The 26889-nt window shown below is 40.7% G+C and overlaps 1 protein-coding gene across 2 annotated transcripts in view; it reads right to left on the reverse strand.

Annotated features, from left to right (window-relative positions):
• Window positions 1-26889, reverse strand: part of wwc1 (WW and C2 domain containing 1) — an 89486-nt gene that overhangs the window by 21810 nt on the left and 40787 nt on the right. For both annotated transcript variants that reach the window (XM_079649882.1, XM_079649881.1), the window contains 8 exons: window positions 26328-26531; window positions 24550-24626; window positions 22758-22837; window positions 15384-15513; window positions 9399-9545; window positions 6186-6256; window positions 4720-4965; window positions 1122-1211 (listed from right to left, as the gene is read on the reverse strand). In XM_079649882.1, the coding sequence (XP_079506008.1) occupies window positions 1122-1211; window positions 4720-4965; window positions 6186-6256; window positions 9399-9545; window positions 15384-15513; window positions 22758-22837; window positions 24550-24626; window positions 26328-26478 (992 nt within the window). In that variant the 5' untranslated portion in view covers window positions 26479-26531. The remainder of the gene's footprint in view (window positions 1-1121; window positions 1212-4719; window positions 4966-6185; window positions 6257-9398; window positions 9546-15383; window positions 15514-22757; window positions 22838-24549; window positions 24627-26327; window positions 26532-26889) is intronic.

Here is a 26889-nt window from a genome sequence, read left to right on the forward strand (position 1 = left end):
AAATATGCTGAATTTAAGAAAGGCTAAATGTGATAAATGAATGTAGGAAAAATTAAGCAAAACATGCTGATCTTTAAGTCAATGGATTTGTTTCTGAATGTTCCTTCATTAACTGTCTCTACTGTACTGACGATAACCGTCCAGCCCTATCTCTATCAACTAACGAACATTAGTTTTTTATTGGATTTTTACGAGAAATATTCATTTTCAGATAAATGACTTGGTGCGTAAAATGTTAATTTTACATAAAAGGATTAGGGACACAGGAGAAACACTTGTTTGGGATGTGACCAAGAAACCAGAAATGACCAGACATTTGTTCTGACCTTAATCTGAGAATTCTGAGAAAAAAGTCAGAATTTGAGTATTTTAAAGTGGACCTATCATGCTACATTTGAATAATATATTGTAGGGCCATACCTATATAAAACATGTCTGTGAAGTTTTTTTTTCAAAATACCAAACAGATCATGCATTTTAGCCATGCCTCATTTCGCTCTATTTGCTCTATTCCAGCCCTGTTTTTGCAAGGACTGATTCTGTGGCAAATGAGCTGCAGCTGACCACGCCCCCCTGCAAAGGAGGGGGGCGAGGCACGAGCGTCATGTTACCATGCTGTTACCATGCTGTCACCATGCTGTTACCATGCCACGGCAACCCCCCATTCCCCTGATAGGTGGAGAGCTGCCCATATAGGCGGAGCTCCTTGTTTCTGACGTCAGAGTTATTTCAAATCTGTATCAGTCTGTATCAGATCTGTTGCAGCCCCGTTTTTAGAGATTTGGGTATGGAGGAAAAGAGAAAGGGTTGTGTTTTCTGAAACTTGGTGAGTTCTCTGACACACCGGGGACACATATTCATGTATAAAAGACGTACAAAAGTGCATTTTGCATGATAGGTCTCCTCTAAATAATAATATTTATTTTCTGGAAATCTCAGAATTCTGACTTTGATCTAAGAACTGAAAAAACTTTTAGTCAAATATCCAATGAAAAAGCAAAAGTGGCCCATTCCTCTTCCGTAATTATTACAGATAGAAGTGACTACAAAGATAATACCTGGGTTGGAATAAATCTGAATTGTCCTTTAAGACATCGACAGCAGTAATGAGAGAAACAAACCCTTTGAGTTGAGTATGCAGGGATGTGGCCAGACGGACCATCTCTTCCAGCTCTCGGACCAGTTTGTTCCTCTTGCAGTGGAGTCTCAGCCTGAAATGATCAAACAAATCAGTCAGTTACAGACCTTCGGATTAACAATAACTCTCTTTTGAACAATTCAATTGTCTACAAATCGAAAGCAAAACTAATCTTATTCCTTTTGTGCTGCTCCCAGGTAGAACATTGGTCACTTTCTCATATATAAAATAAATAAATAAATAATAGTTTGAGTCCTTGAAAAAGAGAACAATTATAACATGACAGTGGTGGTGATGTGTTCAGGCGTCATGGGGAAAAGCCACTTTGTGTTCAGGGGACAGCGGTGTCATCTGTTTGAATAAGCTTTGTTCTGAGGAAAACATGAACAGCTGTTACTATGATCCGTGGCTGGAGAGCAAACAGGCCAAAGAGGGGAAGCCTTTTATCAGGTTACACACTGCTGTCGGGGGGGGTGTGTGTGTGTGTGTGTGTGTGTGTGTGTGTGTGTGTGTGTGTGTGTGTGTGTGTGTGTGTGTGTGTGTGTGTGTGTGTGTGTGTGTGTGTGTGTGTGTACTCATTTTTGGATCTTCTATAATGTAATCACTGTGAGTGTTTATTTTACTAATGAGAAGAAAAGCATGTGCGGACTGAAATGCATTTGGTCTACGGAGGAGGAGGGAGAAAAAAGCCAGAATGGAAAGAAACAGAAATATTTTTGAAGGGCGCTCATATTGTTTCTTAAATGTTAACGAAGATATCAAAAGATTGACTTGTGGGTTAGTCAATAAAGTTATACAGCACAGTGCCTCCGAGTGTCAACGTATATTTCAGACTTTTAATGATATAAAAAGAACATTTTCAGATATTTGTTTTAAATAATAAACAAATAAAATAAATGAACATGCACCAGGAAACCTACACACTGCAGCCCGATTCAGAAGTGTTTTGTTTTCTTTACTAGATTCAACCTCGTTTTCAGGACTGTGTGTGTGTTTTCAGACTGAGCTTTTTTGACATAAGCCTGCCTCTTCTGCTAGCACTGTGGTGTTTTTCAGAGAAGGGCAACTTGACATTTCTATAATGACCTTTCACACAATGTCCAGCAGAGCTTTGCCCAACTTGAATGGAGGTCTAATTGGCCAAATATCTGATAATACCTGCATGGAGTCTTTTAAAACTTCTAAACCAATGAAAGTGGTTGCTGCACTCAAAACTTGGATTCATCTTCAGGAAATCCTAAGCATATTTCTTCTTCATCTTTGTGTGTATGTGTGCGTGTGCGTGTGTGTGTGTGTGCACGTGTACGTGTGCATGTGTGTTTGTGCGCGGACTACAAGAGGTTCCTTTTGTGAGCAGGCCCTGCAGCCTCTCAGGTTTCAGGAACAGGAGAAGACACACAAAGAGAGACAGAGCTCAGGTAGAGTCTGACCTGAAGCCTGAATAATAAGAGTCCTGTTGGGGGGGGGGGGGGGTGAGAGAGAGGGAGAGATGGTGATCTTGATGGTTCTGGTCTGCTGCTATTTAGGAAAAGTGAGAGTGATACAAAACTACAGAGAGGGAAGAAGGGAGAAGGACATATGTTGAAGAGCAGGAACAGAGAGAACATGGAGGAATAAAAGACTAAAACACTGGAAAAAGAGAGGTAGAGAAGAAGAAGAGGAGATAAGGAGATAAGGAGATAGGGATCAGACAGGGTTAGAAACAAGGAATAGAGAGAGACACGTAGAGGAGACAAAGAGAGTTGACAAAGAAAAGTAAGGAGACAAGGAGTGGACAGGAGAAAAAACTAAGAAAACACAAAAAGAAGATGAGACAAGGACAAATGGGAGAAGAGGACATGAGAGAGAACAATAAGAGGGGGGATGGAGAGAGGACAAGGGACAAGGAGAGGAAACAAAGAGGAGACGAGATGAGACTTAAAAATAAATAGGAAAAGAAAGTAGAGGAGACAAAGACAGTAGACAAGAAAAAGAAAAGAAGACAAGGAGAGGAGATGAGAAAGAAGAAAAGGAGAGGAGTAGAGCAAAAAAAGACAGGATATAAGACAAGGAGAGGAGACAAGGAGAAGGGGGGCAGGAGAGTTGAAGAGATAAGGCAAGGAGTTGAGAGGAAATAAAAGAAAAGGAGAGGAGTAGAGGAAACAAAGATAGGAGACGAGACAAGGAGATAAGACAAATAGAGGAAAGGAAGATGGGAGAAGAGGAAAGGAGAAAAACAAGGAGAAGGGGGGACAAGAGAGGAGAGGTTACAAAAGAGGAGAGGAAATAAAAAAGGAGACGAGAAAAAGAGAAATAAGAAGAGGAGACTTCAGGGAGAGTGGAAAAAAAGAGGCAACCAGAACAAGAAGAGGAAACAAGTAGAGGAAAGAAGACTACAGAGAGAAACTGTTAATAATCATCAGGGAGGTTTGACGTCTCTGAAGGTCTGAAGGTCAGAGGAGTCAAACAGCAACAGAAGGTCAGTCACTTCATCAGCAGAGGAGACGATAATGCCTCCTCAGTGCTGTCAGCGCCTCCTCTAACCTTCTCCAGAGAGTCAGAGAGTAAACACACAGAAACTCTGCAGCAGCTGCTGCTCCTGTCAGACAGAGATGAGGGCTGCACACTTTAGGGCAATAACTCATGTAGGTAACATTGACTGATATTGTAATTGCAATAGGATAGGAGGGAATGAAACGTTACTCACAATATGATTAAAAACATGATCAAAATGATAATAACGCAATGTTTTTGGAGGATCTTTAACAAACAAGGATTATTTATAAAGTCTGTCGAACAGAGTTTGCAGGCCAGTGTTTCTCTGTAGGCCCAAAGTGCTTCATTTTCACAAATGTTGCCTTTACTAAATATTGTGTTTTGGTACTAGTCCGTATTTCAATTTCCATAACTTTTGATTAAAGGTGGGGTAGGTAAGTTTGAGAAACCGGCTCGAGGTACACTTTTTGTTATATTCCATGGAATGCTCTTAACATCCAGATAGCAATGAATATCTGAAGTGCTTTGACAAAACATCCATAAAAAAATGTCATCTGTGGAAGCTGTAGCGCTGTTAAGAGCACGACCAATCATTTGAGCCGGCCCGGCTAAAGTAACTGGATGGCCTACCTGCCTGTCAGCCTTCCATCTGTAAACAAATTATCTCGTGCCATCATTGGTCATATGCGCATTCGTGTGTGTTGGAGGAGGGGCTTTGTAAGGAAATGGCAGATTTTTCCCGGCTATGTATTTTCAAATTCTAGCGCACTCTAGCTGGTTTCTCCAAAATTACCTACCCCACCTTTAAGTGTGTGTCCTTAAAGAAGACAGATGTATTTAGTTCTCTCCTCCTTTCCTCCTTTGTGTGTATCATTATTTATTGTGTTTATCTTTACATTACTCCTCAAACGCCATTTTACAATGTGTTTCCACTGCACTATTTCTCAATGCTCTTAATGTATTTCATTTTTGTCAAGCTCTTTGAATTACCTTGTGTTGAAAGGTGCTATATAAATAAACTTGCCTTGCCTTACATGTACATTACAGATTTGGATTATTATCGGTAAATAAAGTATTTAATGTGTAATAAACTCCCTCCCCCCCACCTCTCGGTCAGGGCCTTGCTCTGGTTGTCTCTGGCCGCCTGCAGGTCTCTCTCCAGACGTTTCTTCTCAGACTCCAGCTTCTCCTTGTCGTTGGGCTGCAGGCGCTGGCGGGGGCTGACGTACTGCAGCTCCTTCAGCAGCTCCTCCTTCTCGTTGATGAGGATGAGGCGGTCCCGCTCCGGGTCCAGCAGCCCCGGCCACGCCTCGCTGTCCAGTTTGGCGATCTGCACCTCGATGGTGGCGATCCTGGAGGAGGAGGAGGAGGAGGAGGAGGAGGAGGAGGAGGAGGAGGAGACGTTTAATGAACATTTGACTTATATACTCAATAATACACACAGAGACACATACAGTCATCCAGCAGAAGACACGTTCTGTCTACTAGCTGAAATGGACAGAATATTTGTTCTGTTGTCATATATTCATCCATTTGGAATTATTGTTAAGGGTCCTTGGGTTTAATGAAAGACACTTTATGAATCAAAGTTATTATTATTATTATGATTATAATTCTAGTTCACCAGACTAGACTTACACCTTACAGTGCTGTGCTCCACATGTACCAGCCATTGCTAACCAATCAGAAGTGGCCCATGCCAAGTATTTTTGAATTACTTTTCCAAATGGCTTCCAATGGAGCTTTCCTAGATGGTTTGGTGAAACAAACCATCTGAGTCAGGTTAGTAATGCTCCATCACATGTTTTACATCTATCACAGGGTGAATCTTAAACTGAAGCTTGACTTTAAAGCAACCCAACGGAAGTTTCATGTAAGTTTAGTTCTTTCACTCGTAGCTCGGGCTGCGGGGGTGCTAGAGACGGGAGCATGTTGATGTGACCTTCCTAGCCGGAGATATGGCCGCATTTTACAATAAACTTCCGTTGGGTCGCTTAAAAACAAATATCGCAAATCAAATCGCAATATCTGTCAGAAAAATCGCAATTAGATTTTTTCCCAAAATCGTGAAGCCCTAAAATACATGTATATATATATATTTGTATATATTCTTATTCTTGGGGCCATAGAGAAACAGAATGTCGATCTCCCTGTTTGTATCACACATAATAAAGCTGACTTTGACTTTTGACTCTAGCCATCAATTGGCTCTTCGGAGGAACACAGGAAAAACTGTTTTCATAGATAATTACAGTTCTGTAAAGAAGTGTTCGACCTTGAAACTGTATGATGAAAACCCAGGGTCAAACAACCCTTTGCTACAAATCCTCTTCTCTTTACAGTGTTTATCTTGAGCAAATTCTGTTAGATGCTTAATGCTCAGGAGAACGACAGCAGATTAGTGAGCTGGTAAAATAACTAAATCACACAGAGCTTTTGCAAATCTGAATCCATACAAAATCAAACAACACCGATTATAAAAGTTTCATTCATTCAGGTTGAGGTATTCCTTTACATAAAATACTTGCAAACAGAGATATATTTGAATGTTTTCAATAGATTTTTTGCGCACCTTCTCTTGGCCTCCTCGTACTGCAGACTCACACGAACCTTCTCTGCCAGTTTGTTGGTGCTGGTCATGAACTACACACAAACAATGACACAATGGACGTTTACACACATCAGTTTATAAAACAATATTCAGGATCATCATTTAATAAAGCCAACGTACCAAGACAACATTGTAAATTGCTCATTACAGGACATAATTATGATGCAACATTTAGTTTAGTCTAGTTTTTCCAAACCTAGATTGCGCAAGAATATTTTGTATAAAAAATAAGTCAAATCAAGTCTTGGCGACATAACCATTATCTTCCAACAGGTAATAGATAACAATGTTCAGGGGCATGTTCTCTGGTAAGTCAATACATAAAAAGTCCTTGCACTCAGTTTGATGGATAGCCTGTCTTTTAAAAAGGTTGACTTGGTGTCCATATTTTTTTTGTCTCTCGGAAAAACCTGCCCTAAGATGAATGCTAACACGTGGTAGACTTTTTGATTTCGTTTTTTACCTGTGGGACTATACCTTATGTTGTGCTGATAACCAGGGTTGGGAGGGTTACTTTGTAAATGTAATCAGTTACTGATTACTGAATACATGGCTCTGAAAGTATTCCGAATACAGTTACAGTTACGTGTCTTAAAAAAAGGTAATCAGATTACTTTTAGATTACTTTATTTTTCCATCACAGATGGGTATGTTTTGGTGTACATGAGACACAAAAAGCAAAAGGAAACTGAACGTGTTTTTACTGTTTTAATGGCTTATCAAGAGCACAACCATGACAGTCCCTCAACACGTCTCATCAAAGTTGCGTTGAAGTCGGAAACAGTACCGAAGGACTGGCAGACCGGGGTGGTGGTTCCCCTTTTTAAAAAGGGGGATCAGAGGGTGTGTGCCAATTACAGAGGCATCACACTACTCAGCCTCCCCGGGAAAGTTGACTCTAAGGTACTCGAAAGGAGGGTCAGGCCGATTGTCGAACCTCAGATTGAGGAGGAACAAAGCGGATTCCGTCCTGGTCGTGGAACGACGGATCAGCTTTTTACTCTCGCAAGGATCCTGGAGGGGGCCTGGGAGTACGCTCATCCAGTCTACATGTGTTTTGTAGACTTGGAGAAGGCGTATGACCGGGTTCCCAGGGAGTTACTGTGGGAGGTGCTGCGGGAGTATGGGGTGAGGGGGTCTCTACTCAGGGTCATCCAATCTCTGTACTCCCGAAGCGAGAGCTGTGTCCGAGTCCTCGGCAGTAAGTCGGACCCATTTCAGGTGAGGGTTGGCCTCCGCCAAGGCTGCGCTTTGTCACCAATCCTCTTTGTAATATACATGGATCGGATTTCGAGGCGTACTCGTGGGGGAGGGGGTCTGCAGTTCGGTGGACTAAGGATTGCACCACTGCTTTTTGCAGATGATGTGGTTCTGATAGCTTCATCGGTCTGCGACCTTCAGCACTCACTGGATCGGTTCGCAACCGAGTGTGAAGCGGCTGGGATGAGGATCAGCACCTCCAAATCTAAGGCCATGGTTCTCAGCAGGAAACCGATGGACTGTCCACTCCAAGTAGGGAATGAGTCCTTACCCCAAGTGAAGGAGTTCAAGTATCTCGGGGTCTTGTTCTCGAGTGAGGGAACAATGGAACGTGAGATGGGTCGGAGAATCGGAGCAGCGGGAAAGGTACTGCAGTCGCTTTACCGCACCGTTGTGACGAAAAGGGAGCTGAGCCAGAAGGCAAAGCTCTCTGTCTACCGGGCCTTTTTCGTTCCTACCCTCACCTATGGTCATGAAGGGTGGGTCATGACCGAAAGAACGAGATCGCGGGTACAAGCGGCCAAGATGGGTTTTCTCCGCAGGGTGGCTGGTGTCTCCCTTAGGGATAAGGTGAGGAATTCGGTCATCCGGAAGGGACTCGGAGTTGAACCGCTCCTCCTTCGCGTCGAAAGGAGCCAGTTGAGGTGGTTCGGGCACCTAGTTAGGATGCCACATGGGCGCCTCCCTAGGGAGGTGTTCCAGGCACGTCCAGCTGGGAAGAGACCAAGGGGTAGACCTAGAACCAGGTGGAGGGATTATATCTCTTCTCTGGCCTGGGAGCGCCTTGGGATCCCCCAGTCAGAGCTGGTTGATGTGGCCAGGGAAAAGAAAGTTTGGGGCTCTCTGCTGGAACTGCTACCTCCGCGACCCGACCACGGATAAGCGGGAGAAGATGGATGGATGGATCAAGAGTAGGGATGTAACGATATACCGAATATCGCGGTATCGCGGTAAATAAACTTCCCAATACCGTCGTGAGACGGTAGACAAAATCTACCGCAATTTTTTTTTAGTTTTTTTTTTTTAAACACTTTTTTTTTTTAAACCTTTATTTAACCAGGTGGTCCCATTGAGATCATCGATCTCTTTTTCAATAGAGATCTGTCCAACATGGCAGCAAGTAGGTTACCACATGAAAATAAAACAACAGATAACACAAAAGGACATCGTATTTACAGGGCCACATTTACACACCTAGAGACAAGTACCAACATTATATTTATATCTCGCCATGTCAATAAACCTTTTCGCTGTCCGTCATTTTGACAGACAGGATCGTAAAATATCCGTCATAATCCCTTATTACCCGTCGGGTCTGAACAGTTCACGATAGAGCATGCCTGTGTTCGTCGTCCATAACATACGCCTGCCCATACCATAACCCCAACATCGGCCACTCGATTCACAACATTACCCTAACCCTAACCCTCACACCAGATACTGACTGGTTTTCGGACCCCCCCAGACCCCCCCAATAAAGCAAAAATGCACGTTTCAGAGTGGCCTTTTATTGTGGCCAGCCTAAGGCACACCTGTGCAATAATCATGCTGTCTAATCAGCATCTTGATATGCCACACCTGTGAGGTGGGACGGATTATCTCGGCAAAGGAGAAGTGCTCACTGTCACAGATTTTTTCAGATTTGTGAACAATATTTGAGAGAAATGGTTATTTTGTGTATATAGAAAATGTTTTAGATCTTTGAGTTCATCTCATGGAAAATGGGAGCAAAAACAAAAGTGTTGCGTTTATATATTTTTTCAGTTTAGTAACTGCACACTTTTTATTTTAGAAATATTTTGTAATCTGCCATATGTCTAATGTTGGGGCATATTCGGTTGTGTTCGTGTAATGTGATAAATGTAAAAAAATCATAAAAATACATATACAACTGACATCCTCTCTGGGACTCACCTCAGCGGGGATGTCGGTCTGCGAGCCGGCGTCGGAGTACAGCCGCGGGATGCACAGCTCGGAGTTAGCGAGCGAGGGACTGCTGCCCCACAGCTCCTGCTGAGAGCCCGAGTCCAGCTGGAAACTGTCCTTCAGCACCGCCAGTTTCTACGGCAACACAAGAGATAAAACAAGAGCTGCTGCAGATTACGTGGAGCAAGGATCAGAAGGAGGGAGAAACTGGCACATCGGGGTGAGAAACTACACAAGGAATAGGAGACAAGGAGTGGAACAGGAAGTGATTAAGGACAGAAAAGAGTTATATAAAGTAACAATATAGTTATATAATACAAATTTTTTTTTGTAAAAATAGTTTTTTTTATATATATATATTTATATATACACATACATATATAGCACCAAATTGCAACTAATCTATATCTACTGTCAATGTTCACATTGAACATGTGCTCTTTTATTAAATAAACTAAACGCTTTCATTTTAAGTTGTGAGTTTAGTGTTTTTGACCCTAAGAAAAACTGCAATGCACCATAGGCAGAGTTTGACAGTTGCGCTTGGGGGGGGGGAAACCTTTTTTACTGACGTCAGTACACAGTCCCAACTATTGCGTGGGGTGCTACGGACACACTAACAATAAAGCCAGTACTCACCGCACTGAGTATGACTTTTCCATGCCTGCTGCACACACAAACTCATATGGAAGGGGCAGTCTCTCCCCCCAACAACAGTGCATTACATAACTTTGAAACTTATCATAACAGGGAGGCGTGTGGTGCAGTGGGTTGAGCGTTGGTGATCAGATCAGGGGGTCACAGGTTCAAACCCCACTGCAGTCATGCATTGCATGTCGTTGTGCCCCTGGGCAAGACACGTCACCCCAAATTGCTCCTGTGGGGATTGCCCACAGTATTGAGTATGTAAGTCGCTTTGAATAAAAGCGTTTAACAAGTGACATGTAACGTAATGTAATAACTGTGCACATCTTATACTTATTTGATAACTACTATATCCCTTGGTCACTTGAACACGCTACAATATTATTAACGAGTGTCCTTATTAAAATAAGGTAGGACGTAGTAATGCTGTAACATATTTCAGCCACTAGGGGGGGGCAATTCCCCCCCCTGCACCCCCGCAAAATCCGCCTATGGGCAGCACCCCCCCCCAAAGCAGTAAACCTAGGGGAAACACTATTGTGTGTTCGCTGCAGGTTCCCGGTGTGTTTGTGGAGCAGCAGCGGAGACGCTGCCGCAGTCATACTTTCATATTTTACAGCCGTGATGAATATCTTATATACTCGGCTCGGCGGCCGCTTCTGAAGCCTGCTCTGGAACGCACCTTATCTTTGCTTTTCAAAGGGGGCGTGAAAATAACATTACCATCTTTTTGATCGTGGAAGTGTTTAAGTATTTAGATAATGTCTTAATAGCATCTTAGTTTAAATACAAAGCTCTACATGGCTGTTATTCAGACCGGAGTGGCAACCAGAGATAAGTGTTTACATTTGTATTTGAAAGATTTCCTTACACAGAAATCATCTACCTTTTTCTCTAAGGGCTCTGGGAAAAAAACAGCAGATGCAGTTTTATTTTTAATTGAGCAGCTGCTAGATTTTTTTTTTCCCCCATTTCAAATATTTGTATCACTTTCCATGTGCCAGACAAAGTGGATCCACATCATTTTAATATAACAGATTCTCCTCATTTTCTGCAGCAAGTAGATATATATGTACATATCAAACAATATATTCCTACACTAGAAAACCAAAAATATTCAGATTATTATCACCTGAGACGCAGGACAGCTGCACATTCCCAAAATTGAGAGCTTTGGTATTTTTGCTTGAAAATTGAGAGAGACAATGAATAGATCGTCAAATTTGATTGACAAATCAAGGTTTTGACTACGGTAATCGTATCGGCTCAGTTTAAAGTGAAGCTGTCAGTGAGGTCTGTTAGCAGGAATACAGATTTCTCCATTTCTCTTTTGACACACACACACACACACACACACACACACACACACACACACACACACACACACACACACACACACACACACACACACACACACACACACACACACACACACACACACACACACACACACACACACACACACACACACACACACACACACACACACACACACACACACACACACACACACACACACACACACACACACACACACACACACACAGAGAACTGTCAGCTGCAGATGGCGAGGGGGAGGAAGGGGGAGAGATGGGAGGCAGACTATGTTTTCTTGAACACATTTTCCTCACTCTACCTTTAAACAAATATGAGCCAAACGACTCTGCAAACAGGATTGCCTGAAAAAACCCGATATTTTTCAATCTTTAAGAATGTATATGCGGCTGATGGAAAATTGTCACCACTGGGAGTTCTCATTTCAGTCTAAAGTCTAAAATGTAAGTCGGAAATGCTTAAAACTAAGATTTATAGACATTTGACATGTTCTACCCTTTAATACGCAGGCGTGTTTTTGCCTGGAGCATGAACAAACATCTTTCCTGTTCAAACACATTACAAATGTTTTCAAGACAGATATCAAAAATGTACCCTCGAGGCATTATAATGATGAACAACGGTGTATTAGCAACCAAGAACCAATAAGGGGTGGTTTGCCTTTTTCTGCATGAGAGCCACAAACCAGATTTTTACAACAAGTTTTTAGTGAAGTCTCCGCTCCCCTTACACCTGCAGCCTGTCACATAATTTCATTTGAACACAGTCTGCAGTCATGGTGGAAATACGGAGTAAACACTGCACTGCGATGCTGTCACACACGATAAAGGACAGTAGAAAAGCAAAGGAGGGTTTGGAGTTATAAAAGTAAAACACCTTTTGTTTGTCGCAGAGAGCAGTGAAGAGGAGGATAGACGGATTTCCATTCATGCAAATAAAGCATATTGGACCTTGAACTTAAAGTCACCATGCAGCAGAACTTTGCAGTTTTGCAAAGAAGGATTTGCTGCTTTTCTCTTTTATATCATTGGAAATCAGCTGAAAACTTATTTTGGTTTTGGACATGTTGTCAGTCAAAGTGAGGCATTTAAAAATGCACATTGGGCTTTAAAATAAGACATAATTGCAACTTCTTTTGATATTTTATAGACAAAATGATTAAACGAAAACACAAAAGATAGAAATATGACAATAAAGAGGATATGTAGGTGCAACCATACGTTGCATAATTGTTTCCAAACTCAAACTGGTGGTGTCTGACTACAGTGCCACCTGAAATACCAGAACTGACAAAAAGATAAATACTAATTCACCCTCAAATAATTAAATAGTTTTGGTTCTCCCTTTTTATAATAATGAACAATTTGCACAAACTGTACTCACATATTGTAGCCAATAACTCACAGGATACATTTTATTTTTGAATTAAAATATGTATAAAGTAGACTCTCCTTATATGATTCTGTCCCATTAGTAGATTAGTATTCTAATTTATTCTGTATATTTTATAGTGTGTAAATACTGTTCTGAATATGTATTTTCTATAGTGTGAATATGTGTATTTTATTCTATTTTTAAAGACATTTTGTAGTTCTTTTTCTTGTTAGACGACTGTCAACATGCTGCTGTGACAAAACGAATTCCAAAAATTAGGATAAATAAATTATCAATCCATCCATCTATCTGAATTTCCCCAAGGGGATAAATAAAGTTCCATCTTATCGAATACCCACTCAGAGTTTAAACCACATGAGCAGCAACCTCAGCGTTGATAAATGTTGCTACAGTCGGCTAAATCGTTTTCACTTTGGAGAAAACACTGAAACTGATCCCCACAAACACAAAGCTTCTTCTCCCGAGTGAAGCTGACCGGAGGCTCTGAAGCAGCCTCAGCTACTGCGGGTCCCTACATCTGTTTTACTGCAATATAATGTGAAGTGTTTTAACATTAAGACTCTCCTGAGGGTCGTCTCAAGGCCTCGTCTCCTCACCTCACACAGCTTCGCTTCGTACTCCACCTTCATTTCCTATTCCTCCTCTTCTTCACAAACCACTGCCCGCCACAGCGTTTGAAGATGAGTGTTGCGCTGCAGCTCAAGGCACAGAGCATCTGGAGGTTATTCAGTCAGAGCCTTTCGATTCTGCTACTTTCTACATTACAGTCTCTGTATTTTATGGCAGGGAATTATATTGATAAATGATATGACACTAGAGATCGCCATAGATTTTGGATATCGTAATTTTTTCCTAGTAAAATAAAAAATGATGTCTAAATGTTAGAACGTGGAATGGACTCCACCTAGACCTTTCAATTATTACTAGTCATCAACAATTCAAAACTAAGGTAAAAACAATTCTGTTTGCAGATTACTCCAGCTAACAAATACTGGATATTCCCACTGTTATTTATATATATGCATTTACTTTTTTCTTGCCCTAACTTTTATTTTTTTTCAGTTTTCATTAGTTTTCTTTATTTCTTTGTACTCCTTAATTTCTATACGTTTTTGACGAAATAAATGCCATTGTTATATTGATGCTAATGATGATGCACGGGAGGGCTACTCCCCATAAGCTATGCTTCAGCCCTCCCGCTTCTACTAATTGTGTTCATTTGTGTTTATGAATTATATGTTTTTGTATGATTTTAGTGTACCTTTGCTGATATTTGCCCTTACATGATTGGTCATTAAATCCATGTTGCTAATGATTATTTGAGGAATGTATGTTTAATATCGTCGCTAGCTTGATAGAGATAATTGGTAAAACACATTGGGATAATCAATATTTTTCATATCACCATTCCCTAATCCATCCATCCATCCACTTCTTGCACTATTTCTATATTATTTGTATTTACATTGTTGCACATCTCAAAACATTCTCTTGCATTATTTTATTTGTTCTATGTTCTATATATTCATGTTGCACTGTTGGAGGAGCCTGTGACTTCAGTTTTTCATTGCCATATCTACACTGTAGCTACCGTGCACATGTCAATAAAGCTTTGAATATTGAATGTGACTCATTTATACCCCCCATATTTGCTTGTCTATTCCTATAAAAGACAAGCTGTTTATCTAAGGAACACTATAAACTTTCTTTCATGGTCGACTACGGTAATGTTAAAACAACGAGTAGCAAAGTGACCTTGTAGCAGTTGTTCGAAAAGTTGGTTTTTAAGCATGAAGTTTTCTATAAAAAGGCCTAAAAACACGTCTACTCTGTAGTAAGCAAGTAATATGACATTCCTTTCTTTTGTGGGAATATGCCCATTGTGATGAGGTCTGGCTGAGATTCCTGACATGATCCACGTGGCTCTCTGTATCACATGTCAGTATCTGGAGTTCCTTTCCTTTCTCCTTTTGTTCATCAAAGAGTTGATACTGGAGCTGATCAACTCAACATCCTGCCTTCAGCCACCTTTAAACAATGCTAAGCTTTTACATCAGCAAGCCATTTGTACTGACGTTTATTCTTCTCGCATTCGAGTTCAGGTCATTTGTCTCAGTCCGTTACAAAAAAAAATGTAAATTACGAGAAATCGGTGTAGTGAATTTGTTTGTCAATGCTAAACAGGTTTACGTTGACAAACAACGTTTAGAATATCTGATTTTGGAACATTTTAAACTAAATTTAGAGATTAAACATCAAATTACAGGTGCTACTAAGCTGAGCCCGACACTAAAGACACACTTCTTCTCTCTGGCCTTCTAGTCAGAGCGAAGCATGACACCTGACTATTCCCTGTGTTTTTGTTTTTTATATTTCTGTTGTCAATTATTGTCTTTTATTGTGATTGTAGTAATGTGTTTTTATTACATTTACAGCACTTTGGCTCGACCAAAAATCGCTTTTAAATGTTCTATATAAATAAAACTTTATTTGAACCCGACAAAGCTTGACTAGTTATGGGCTCATCTACGTCTCATCATCACATTTCTCTAGATGTACTTGACTGTTTCACCCTTCATTACAGATGTGTCTTTTTACCTGCATGAGTTCCTGTTTCTCCTTCTCCCCAGAGCTGATGGCGTCTCGGATGGTGCGGACCTCGCTGAGGATGCTCTGCGCCTCCTGCAGCTTGAAGCCATACGGACTGCTGGACACCTTCAGGTCTATCCTGGGGGGGGGGGGGGTGAGGTAGAAGGGGAGAGAGACAGGAGATGATGCATTAGATAGATTTAAGTAGCAGTATCAACAGCCGACGATCCTGTCAAAATGTCCTGACACATTTACTGTCAGCTGCTCCAGACGGATGAATTACTTTCACAGATCTGATGACTTTTAATCAGCTGCTCTTTTAACTGTTACAAAAGCAACTAGATCAGCTGAGTGTGGAGACATGACAGCAACACTTTGACTCATTGTCATACAGTTACACTAAGTGTGAAGCTAAAGCTGTGATCACAGAGTGAAGAATAAAAGCAGGTGGAGGTATTGCTCATTCTCTCACCTATTTACATATTTTCCAAGCTTCTCTATTGAACTAATTACTTGTTCTTTGAGAAATGATTGTTCGATGTATCCTGATGATGATGTTATCAACGATATTCTGTGTTTAGAACCATCAGCAAAGTTTTTTAATGGATTAGATATTAAAAATATGCAAGAGGGTTGTTTTCTCCGAATAATCCCCTGGGCTGATTCTTTTCATTTGTAAACTCACAATACCTTGATGGGCCAGAGATTGGAACACTGCAGCCTCAGCTTTAAAAGCAGACATGTGATCAGCTGGGGACCGCAGCACATTTAGCTGGCTCTTAGACTGCAGGATCTTGCACTTGCATCTTTGTTATACTCAGTGTAAGGGTTTATTGTCAATAGAAGGCGAGATATCGTTCATGATCATATAAAAGTATGATGGGAAACAAAGGCAGACAATTTAAAGTACAATTATTTGCTATTACATTAAAACAACTGCCCAAAAAAGAACAGAACAGCCTCCTGCAGCACCGTCACAACCATCCCCGTTTTAGTTGAGAGGTGTAAAGGCCAATTGATACTCTACGTCTCCAAAAGGTCAGCATCACGACAAGTTTTTTATACTAATACAAGTGGATTTTGTGAGACACAATATCTAAGGGTTTTTCTCTTGGGGTGTTTGGACTTTTTGAGACTTTTCAAGACGTGCACATACTTGGTGTTTCTCAATCGCGAGGACGCTTGCTTGGTAGCACATGTCTTCCGAGCGTCTTGCTTCAGAAGCGAGGCAAGAATACTTCCCGACATTCGGAAAACAAAGAGTGGAACAGGCGAGCAAGTGTGCAAGTGTGCTTCATATGAGAGGCCCCGCCTTACATTTTCCGCCACAGATTTGGGGAAATTGGTCCGTGTGCAAAGCATTGTGGGGATTTGAAGACCGCGGAGTCTACACATGTGCAGCCTCGAAATTTCTCCAAACTAAGTACGCTGGGCTCGGTAGAATTCCATGTATGCTGGACATTGGAACAGTACTTCTGTGTTGTAAGAGAGGGATTGGCTCATTGTCTTAAGGCAACAGGTAGAAAAGGAGAGACACTGAAATGACAGAAAAGTAAAAAAATATATTCAAAAAGATAACTGAATTATGAGTAAAGCTTTTTTTTTAAGCGGAGCTGATTTTTTATGTTAAGCAGGAGATGAGCTAACGTAGCTGTTGGTCATTCGTCCGTCTGTACCAGATAATGGCAATAATAAAAAACTAATAATAACCAAATAAAGTCCACATTAAAATGGGTTTAAATGTAAAGCCGACTTTTGTTATTCTGATTAATCAGCTTTTACAGCTATTCACTTTCAATTCTGATGTACTGCACATTTTTTCAGAGTAACTTTATTTTGTAAATATTTCTTTGTAAATTAATATTTCTTGTAAAATATTTTATTCCGTTTTTTATTTTATAATAGTTTTCAAAAAGTTCTATAACCCAATTTGTCTTACTTTGTATGCCACATTATAAACCTACTTTGCAATAAACCTGATTCTGATTGTGATTCTGCGTTATAACTCAGGACTAGGGCTGCACGATTTTGGGAAAAAAATCGAATTGCGATTTTTCTGACAAATGTTGCGATTGCGATTTGCGATATTTGCTTTTAAGCGACCCAACGTAAGTTTAATGTAAAAAGCTTCAGTTTAAGATTCACCCTGTAATAGAAACATGTGATGGAGCATCACTAACCTGACTCAGATGGTTTGTTTCACCAAACCATCTAGGAGAGCTCCATTGGAAGCCATTTGGAAAGGGCAGGCACTTTCAAAAGCACTTGGCAGGTGATTGGATCAATCTGTCTATCACCTTTTATCATGGGCCACTTCTGATTGATTAACAATGGCTGGTACATGTGGAGCACAACACTTTTGATTGGTGTGGATGACAGACACACAAGAAGAAATTTTTTTTTTTTAAATTTTTTTTTTTTTTAAAAGGTTAAAAAAAATCGCAGGCTTTGCGATTTGATAATCGCATCATTTCAAATCGCGATTTCGATTTAAAATCGATTAATCGTTCAGCCCTAATCAGGACCATTTGGGAAATGGAGATTCAATGTTTGCTCAATTTGTAGCGTTCACACATGAGATCCAGTGTTTGGCTGCAGGGAGAACAGACAGGAAACAGCCATCAGAGGCAGCAGCAGCAGCTCTGTAAAGCCTTTCATCAGCAAGTCATGCATGCATCTGAATAACAGGTCCTTCCACATTCTTCAGAGAGGGAGAGGGGGGGAGGTTCAGAGAGAGAGGGAGAAAACAAGGTACAGAGAGAATGAGGAAGTGAGAGAGTCTGTGTCAGGCAGAGAGAACCAGTAATCCTCTCTAAGTCCGTCTCAAAGATGGACTTATGCCGAGAGAAAACGCTGTTATAAACCTTTTTATGACAAAAATCACAATGACCCCAGAGAGAGAGAGAGAGGGACCTTTAACAAATGGTTACTAAGCTGAAACAGTCACGTTTAAAATTGACAATCCAAATCTTTACTGTACATTTTAAATGTCACACCTTTTCACACCAATGTTTTGCCCAAGGAGAAAGAGCCCGGTTATCTTAAATGCTTTCAAAGCATACCACACATAAGGCCGAAAGATTATGGGCATAAAAGCAATACTTTTTTATCATTTTGCAGGAAGATACCATCAATATGTTGGACTAACATTTGAAGACTGTGATAGATTCACTGATGGTTGATTTAAAGGTTATATTGCTTGTGAGAAATGATCAGAATTGGTAAAGCAGAGGCAAAGACGTTGCCCCCCTTTTTTTTTTTTATATATGAAGAGTACTTTGTTTGGAGTTCCCTTTCACAACTGTAGCACGCACCTAAAGTAAAAGAAAGTAAAGTCATGATAATGAAAACAATTATGATAAAAGTAACCATAAATTGCTACAAAGAAAGAACTATATAACTGAAAAGGATATAATATGTTGTTTAACTAAAACTAATGTTTGTTTAAATGTTAACGACATTATAGCATGTTCAATTGATCAGCTGTAAGCTTAACCTTCACTGTAGGTGTAACACAGACTGTTACAGTCTTTATCCTTAACTCAAACACATGTCAGTTTATGTTCAAACTATTAAAATATGTATTTATACAGCGCTCACCACAGACTGTATTGGCTGTAGCTCATGTGGTAGGAGGCCATTAGAAGTTGCATTATCATAAAGAATGCTTGTGCTGTTTGGCTGCTGACAAAATAATACAAAGTGCATTTTATTCTATATGTAGGTATAAAAAAGGAAGACATGCTGATATCATTTACTGGAGAAGTTGTGTTACTACTTAGTGCTGGGTATCGGCTGAAATAGCCCAGTAGCAACGTCTAATAGTTGTTTTTGAAGTGTTGTTGAACACAAAATAAAAATCATCCAACTAATCACAACAAAAAGAGGAACATATTACAGGGAAGTCTGGAGAAAGGAGCTTGTGGAATACAAACTTATGTTCTGCCCTCTTAAAATGACAGTCACCGTGAGACTATGCTGGGAACTGGTTTAAAATATTCTATAAACCCTTTGTCTGAAAAACTTGACATAATATCCAAAACTGATCAAAACAGACCGAGCCAAAAGCACACTAAAGTATATTACCGGGGACTCCATACGCCTTATTCAGTGTATTATTTATCTGTTCATACATATGTGAAACATAGCAAATCCCTTCCTATGCAGCAGTATTTTGTGAAATCTTCACAGGAGTGTTGGGCTGCATTCCTGTCTAAGCCTATTCGTATTTCAGCGATTGGTTGCTGAGTGGCGTCTGACGCCTGAAACAGGAGAGGAAAGTCACGGGGGAATGCCGTCCAACCGCTCTGCCTCAGCTACTCTTTAATCCTCCTCACACTCTCACTGTGCTGCGCGAGACCAGACATTCCTGTTCAATTCAACACCGGCGGATCTGCTCTCCAATCAGGTTCAATTTCAGAAATCACCGCAGCTTCAGTGTGACACGAAGAACAAATGAATCAGATCCACATTCTCCTGATACACCTTGCACGTTGAGATGAACTCGCTTCAGAAGGTAGAAGTAGGTCACATAGAAAGGGGTGTTTCCTCTTGAATCCACATTCTTCAGCTGTTGTTCCATCGGTGCGTTTATAGAGTGTTAAATGATCTGATGGAATGTGTGATAATGCTGAGGCAATAACTCAGGTGATAAGAGAGTCAGCTGCTCTGGCGTTTCGCAGTAACACTCATCCATTCAACACAATTCTCTATATTCACATGAGCCGTTCACCTGGGACACATCTTGGCAAGTCTTGACACCTTCATCTTGAAATTAAATAGATGTTTCTGTGAAGCTAGCGTGATTATGTCATTGATAAGGATAAGAAAAATGGAAGATAAGAGCTAGGTTGAGACATTGCTAGGGTTTTTAAGAAGAGCAGATTACAGCGATTAGAGGGAAAACACGATTCAGAAACGTCCAAAGGTTGTTGGTGAATTTCCCAAGTGAGTCTGAAGTCTTTGCACTCAAGTCCCAACTAAAGTGGATTTCCAAAGTCAAAAACAACAAGGCCTCTAATTTGAGTTTTTTGTCTTCGATAAAGTCATAGTGCGTTTTGCATACTACACTCTGGTATTTGCTAACTACTGCAAATTGTTTGTTGGTATGATTATTTCTGGGTAGCACTCAGGAAAGTAATTGTTCAGAGAAAGTGGTGCATTTGTACTCATAATTATTATCTCATTGAATAATTGTGTCTTTATATGACAGGAAGTGCAGATCAACCCACAGTCTAAAACCTAAAGATAGTCAGTTTACTGTCAGAGGACTAAGAAAATCTACTTATATTTGAGCAAATATTTAATTAATGGTGATTTGATAAAAAATAAATGTGATAGACCTTTCATTGAAGCGGTGGACATATAGCTATAACTATAAAAATGACTGACAGTGACGGTTTAAAATGCAAAGTCAAATCAAAATAGCTGAAATTATTAGACAGCTGATTTTTGGGAATGAACAGCATTAACATTAGTTCAGGAAATGATAGGACATGTGTTGATGCTTTGCTCCCTTTAATATTAACACACTTTTTCAGGAGTGGACGGACGGCAGAGGTGTGGACTCGAGTCACATGTTTAATTAACTTTGACTCACCTTGACAAATAGCTTTTAAAATAGTTAAATTCTAGTCATGCACCATTATTCACCAAAGCAAATGCCTGGTTTGTGTACTTGGCATTAAACCTCATTTTTAATGGAGATACTGTAAATCAGTGAAGACAGAGAGGGAAGGTCACACAGACACTTGCTATTCAGGTCATATTCTGACTGTCTTGCATTGCGCGTCAAATTAAATGAGGAGGTCTGCTGGTAGCATAAAGTGTCGACTGTTAACAAATATGCCAGTCAATTTGCCCTTCAGCAAGAACTCAAGGTCAGGGAGGCAATACATGAGTATACCTGAGCAACAAATACCAGTTTGTCCGAGAAAACAAGGTCATCAGTATGTGTGTGATAGGGATGTGCATCTCCATCACTGAGGCCGATGCGATGCGCATCTCGATACGTTGCCACGATACGATACATTAACGATACCTTTGAAACACCAGGCGATGCGATACGGTACAATTCACCCCTGTTGCGATACAGTTCGATACGATTTGATTCAACATTATGCGATTCGGGGCGATACGATGCGATTCAACACGATAAAAAATAATGATACTTCAATATGGTACGACAGAGGATTTTTGTTTTATTCCTTATATGCAGCAAATCATACATTAACAAAAAAGTGCTTTACATATTTGGTACTGTACATCCCATCATGCCGTTTATTTATTTACCTTTAAAAACTCTCCAGAGTACAATTGTATAACACCTCACAGTTAAACAATGTAAGGATGCATTGCTCATGATTAACAATGTGCAAATAACAGCTACCATAGAGCAATGCCCATACAGCTGCCAGCCTGATGTGCTTAACACTCAGAGGCTAACTCACCAGTGAGCAGAAAGCAGTGGGTTCTATATGAACAATAAATAATACAAATAACCTTTCACAAGCAGCTTTATCATAACTGCTTACAGTAAGGAAGACATTTAAATTATTATTGGCCGTCACAGGCTGCTGTAAACTAAACACCACTCTCTCTGACAGAACACCTCACTGAGTGATTTAACTCATATGTCTAACTTTCAGGTTTCTCTTTTCAGCCGCAGACCCCACGTCGCCTCTTTATGTGCGTCGCTAAGTTCCTCGTACTACTTGTGTACTTTAAAGCGGCTCGGCATCGTTAACAATTTGCGAGTGATTTTTCAAGATGACCGTCTGTAGTAATAGTGCCGCGCACATATACCATCAGGACGTTACTGATGGGGTGCGGCTGCGTAGTGATACTGTGTGTATGCAAGTCCGCATCTAGGACGGATCTATGTATCATGGCTGTAGACCTGTTAAGTAATAAAGATACCTCATACAAAGGTCTACGGATATCTTATTACTCTCCATGACCTGCGGTCAACTATATAGCATAAATGACTATTACACCGTCTTTCTTGAACAATCCGAAGTGTTGCCAAACGTTTGATTTGTAGGTATTTTTCGGTGCGCTGTGTCTCTCTTTCTCCTCAACTTCCGTGTGTGTTGATAACTGAGACTCTCGTTCTCCGTAGTGGCGAAGCAAATATCAAAGATCGTCTCTGCTGAACGTTGACAAGATAAGGGGATTTTATATGAATGAATCGTTTTTTTACCGATGCAAAGACGCTACGCAATCGATGCATCGCGAGTTCAACCCGGTTCAACCCAAACTGTAGCCGATGTGCACTCTTTCAACCGGTGCACTCGCATCTTGAACGTTTATGCCGGTGCACCGATGCGAATCGGTGAATCTTAACATCTCTAGTGTGTGAGGATGTAAGGATGCAGCACTTACTCTTTGAGCGTCTCAAAGCCTTGTTCTTTGAACTGAAGCTCCTGCTTCATACAGGCCAGGTCCCGCTTCAGCTTGTTCACCTGAAACAGAGAACACAATAGTTTGTTTTTGGAATTATTTGAAAGAATAAGCTATTTTTTGACAATAAAATCACATGAAAAACCCAAAACAATGTCAGTCTTGAAAAACGTATCTAACCTGTCTGTGGCGTTCAGACCAGAGTCCTGCAAGGGTCTGATTTTCAAGACCCGCTCCCGCCCGGCACCTGCGACGTGCAATACCGAACCCGCCCCCCGCACATATTGCCAAAAAGATCCGCAAACCGACCCGAACCCGCATATATATGAGCAGTGAAAACGTGCAATTATTAAAACGCAGTTGCATATTTGTCTCAAAAAGCATGGGATGTTATTTTCTCCATCTAGGATGACACCAAAAGCCTCCCAGACGTTGGATTACGCTCTTGAGGAAGTGTTATTGAAAATTCTGTATTCTCCGCTAGAGCTTCACCTCAGCCATTTCCAATGTGGCGCGCTCAGCAGCAGATTGATAAGCTGCAGAGGTTATGGTTATGCGCGGTCCCACGGGGAGAGGTCTGAGGATTTAAACATTTAACTAAATTATTATTATTCCCCCCCGACCCGACCCGCATCATCTTTGTTTTACCCAGAACCGAACCCGGAAAAAAGTGTTTGAAAAAATACCACCCGCGAATCACTTTTTTTGCGGGTCACCGGACCCGACGCAGGAATCTGGTTCAGACTCAACATTATTGGATCCTACTGAACATGTTATTTTGTTAACAAGACTCACAAATATAGTTTTGTTTATTTTAAATAATGTAAATAATTCCCAAAAAGAGCTGGGGACTAATTTCAGGCTTTAAATAATACACATTTGGTGCTTTAGTAATAATCTGGAGCAAAAAGATGGTGTATGTGGGATTGAACACGGTACAAACAATATCTTGTTCATTTTAATAGCGCCAGTCTTGCCCAATGACACAGGAGAGGTACTCATATGCACACAATGTTTGAAATATTCATAATTGGTCTGAAATATCCACAGACTTTTCAACTTTCATAGCATTAAGAACTGTGCTATGACTTGCATTTAAAGATATGAGGTTAATGAAAATACAATTAAACAGGAGCCAGTGGAATGCATTGTATTACAGTCACGTGGCAAGAGCGAGTTGCGGTCATGTGGTTAGGGAGGTAACTCCTCTGCATATTTGATCCACAGCCAGGATTAGTAAACGTAAACTCAGAGTGAAGAGTGAGTGCCTAAGTATCCTCCTGCTCACTACTAATATCATTCATCTGTAACCACACATATGAGTATATCATAAATGAGATAGTACATGTTTGACTCACATTGAACTTTTACTGAAGCACTGTCTGATGTATGACATTGTTAAGAGTTATCTAGAGGAGAAAATCTACCCATATTTATTTTCTCACTTAATGTTTTGTCAATTAATGGCAGGAAGTAATACATGCCCATCATAGTGTCCAGCCCAAAGTCAGGAACCTACAGACTGTCAGCTTACTTTCAGAGAAGACTAAGAACATGTCATTATATTTCAACTGAAGAAACTTAGAAGCAAAAGACAAGACAGTGCTGAAATAATTTGTATCAGAAACAACTGGATAATAAATTGTATTTTAGACTTTCAGAAAACAAGAGATTTGATGATGTTAAAACAACTTGAGCCCCAATAAGAAACATGTCTTTTGTGTAGATCAGGCATCAGTCAGACAAGGCCGACACAGGAAGTAGAGGCTCTTACCCGACTTTTGGCTGTGGATATTTCTGCTTTTAGGATGTCCGGGTCGTACTTGCTGGAAGAAGACGATCTGGAATTCACTGCAGGTGATAAAAGGAAAAAATAGGAAAAAGAGAAGTGTTAGGGAGGCCCGACAACCTTCTTTCAAATGTTTATTTCACATCTGATTTAGATTTTAACCAGGGAACGTTGACAGGAGGAACCTCTGAGCAAGAGAGACGTAACCATTCACTAAAGTCACTCTGGGAAAACGTGTTTACTTCTGAAGAAATCTCATGACAATAGTGAGGATTTATTTTGACAAGAACTTCATCATTAAAAGTAAACTATCAACCTCTCTGATAGTGTTAATTTCCTTGACTAAAACTGTGACGAAATATGTTTTTCAATGACCTTTATTTCCATGACTAAAACGAGACGATGACGAGACGTCACCGACGGCAGTAAACATTAACTGTAACGAAATCATCATGCAATATCGTTGACGAAAAGTGACGAGACGAAGATGTAGTTTACTAAATAAAAACTATGCCAAATTCTCTCTTTACTTTTGTTGACGAAAAATGAGGAGACGAAATATTATCAAAGATAACGTTACATTCTCTGATAGTCAGTTTTTCTCCCAGCAGCAGTTCCATTTCCGGTGCTGCGGCTGGGCAGCAGCTGTGTGTCTGTGCTGCGCGCGGCGGTACATTTGAATTACACCGAGCCAGCGGCACACTGTGAACTGTCAGGAAGACTCGGGTCTAACTCATGGTATAAACTAACCTTATTTAACAGAAAATAAAATGGCAACAACAGGGCTTGGGAGCAGTGGTCGCGAAAACCGAAATCCCCCCCCCCCGTCTCAGCGCGAGTGAGTGACGAGTTGTGTACAGACTCGACGGGTAATAATGGATTATGACAGACATGTTACGATCCTGTCCGTCAAAATGACTGACAACGAAAAAGTCTAAAGCCACCACTGCTTGGGAGAAAGAAACGATGTGATATTTGGGCCCATTTTCGCTATAATGAGGCAGAGGGAAAAAGGGAATGCATTGTTTTATCAGAAGGGAAGCAATGTGGCCAGAACACAGCTGGTAAAAACACCACAAACCATATACTCTCTGCAAAGCTGCTTTCTTAATCATTCAACCTGTGTTTTTCATCAAATAAGGACAAGAAATAATGTTATTGTGAAATAAGTTTGACTAAAAGGACAAATTATTGTATGTTGTATATAATCTGATGACTAAAAAAGACTCAACAGTTTTCATTGACAAAAAGTAGACTCAAATAATTGTATAAAATAAGACTAAAATGCTCAGACTTTAAGTCGACTAAAACAAGACTAAATAAAAACAGGACGAAGGCGACTAAATATGACTAAAACTAAAAAGGAAAATGTAACACAGGACTAAAACTAAATAAAAAATAGCTGATGAAATTAACACTACTCTCTGATGGTGAATACTATATTTTTGTGATTTCAGAAAACAGCAAAGAAAGCAACACTGATGCCAAATGAAACCTTTCTACCCTCCTCATCTTCTTTTTTCTTCTTTATCCCAAAAGGTCAGCAGTGTCGAGGCAGCTTTTTCTTTGTAAACAGGCCAAAATTGCAGTTCATCATTTAGATACCTAAGACTAAGACTGTTTTTTTGGAAGGGAATCCATAGCTTTTTTAGAGGATACCATTTGCTTAGCTGTCAGGAAAACCTACTGTGCTGTTAAATCCCTTTCTGTTGGACTTCCAAAAAGGTGCCTACATGTGGAACAAAGGGATCTGCAGGACTCACAGCTGGTCTGGGACGTGGACTTGTCCTTCCAGGCGTCGTGGAGCTGCCGGTACTCCTGCTGCGCCAGGCGGAGCCGCTGCTCCTTCACCTGGTAGATCTCCTTCTGGGCGCTGAGCGCGTCGCGGGCCACGGCCAGGTAGTCCCGCAGCATGAACTCCTGCTCGCGCTGCCACTGAGCCCGTGGGTCCTCCAGCTGGGTGCTCTCTGCAGGGAGAGAGGGGGAGAGAGGGAAGACCATGAGTGGAGGGGGAAGAGGAGTCAGGTCTTGTAGGATATGAGCAAAAACCACAAAAACCTGCTTGTTGGTTTTTATGATTTATGTTGAAAATATGATGTTCAGCTTTATGGTGTTGTTTATATATGAATGATGGTGTCCAGTGTTTCCCACAGAATTTGATTCTATTTGTGGGGGCACCGCACTGCACCCCCCCGCCTCCCCCCAACGTTCTTGTTGCTCTGTGTTGCGTTGTTAATGAGTGAAACACACCGGAGTTGAGGATCTGTGGGGTTTTTTCTCCCAAAAATATAATTTAAAATGTAGGCATTTCGCAGACGCCTTATT

The sequence above is a fragment of the Notothenia rossii genome (assembly GCF_949606895.1).
Source record: "Notothenia rossii genome assembly, chromosome: 9".
Taxonomy (NCBI): domain Eukaryota; kingdom Metazoa; phylum Chordata; class Actinopteri; order Perciformes; family Nototheniidae; genus Notothenia; species Notothenia rossii.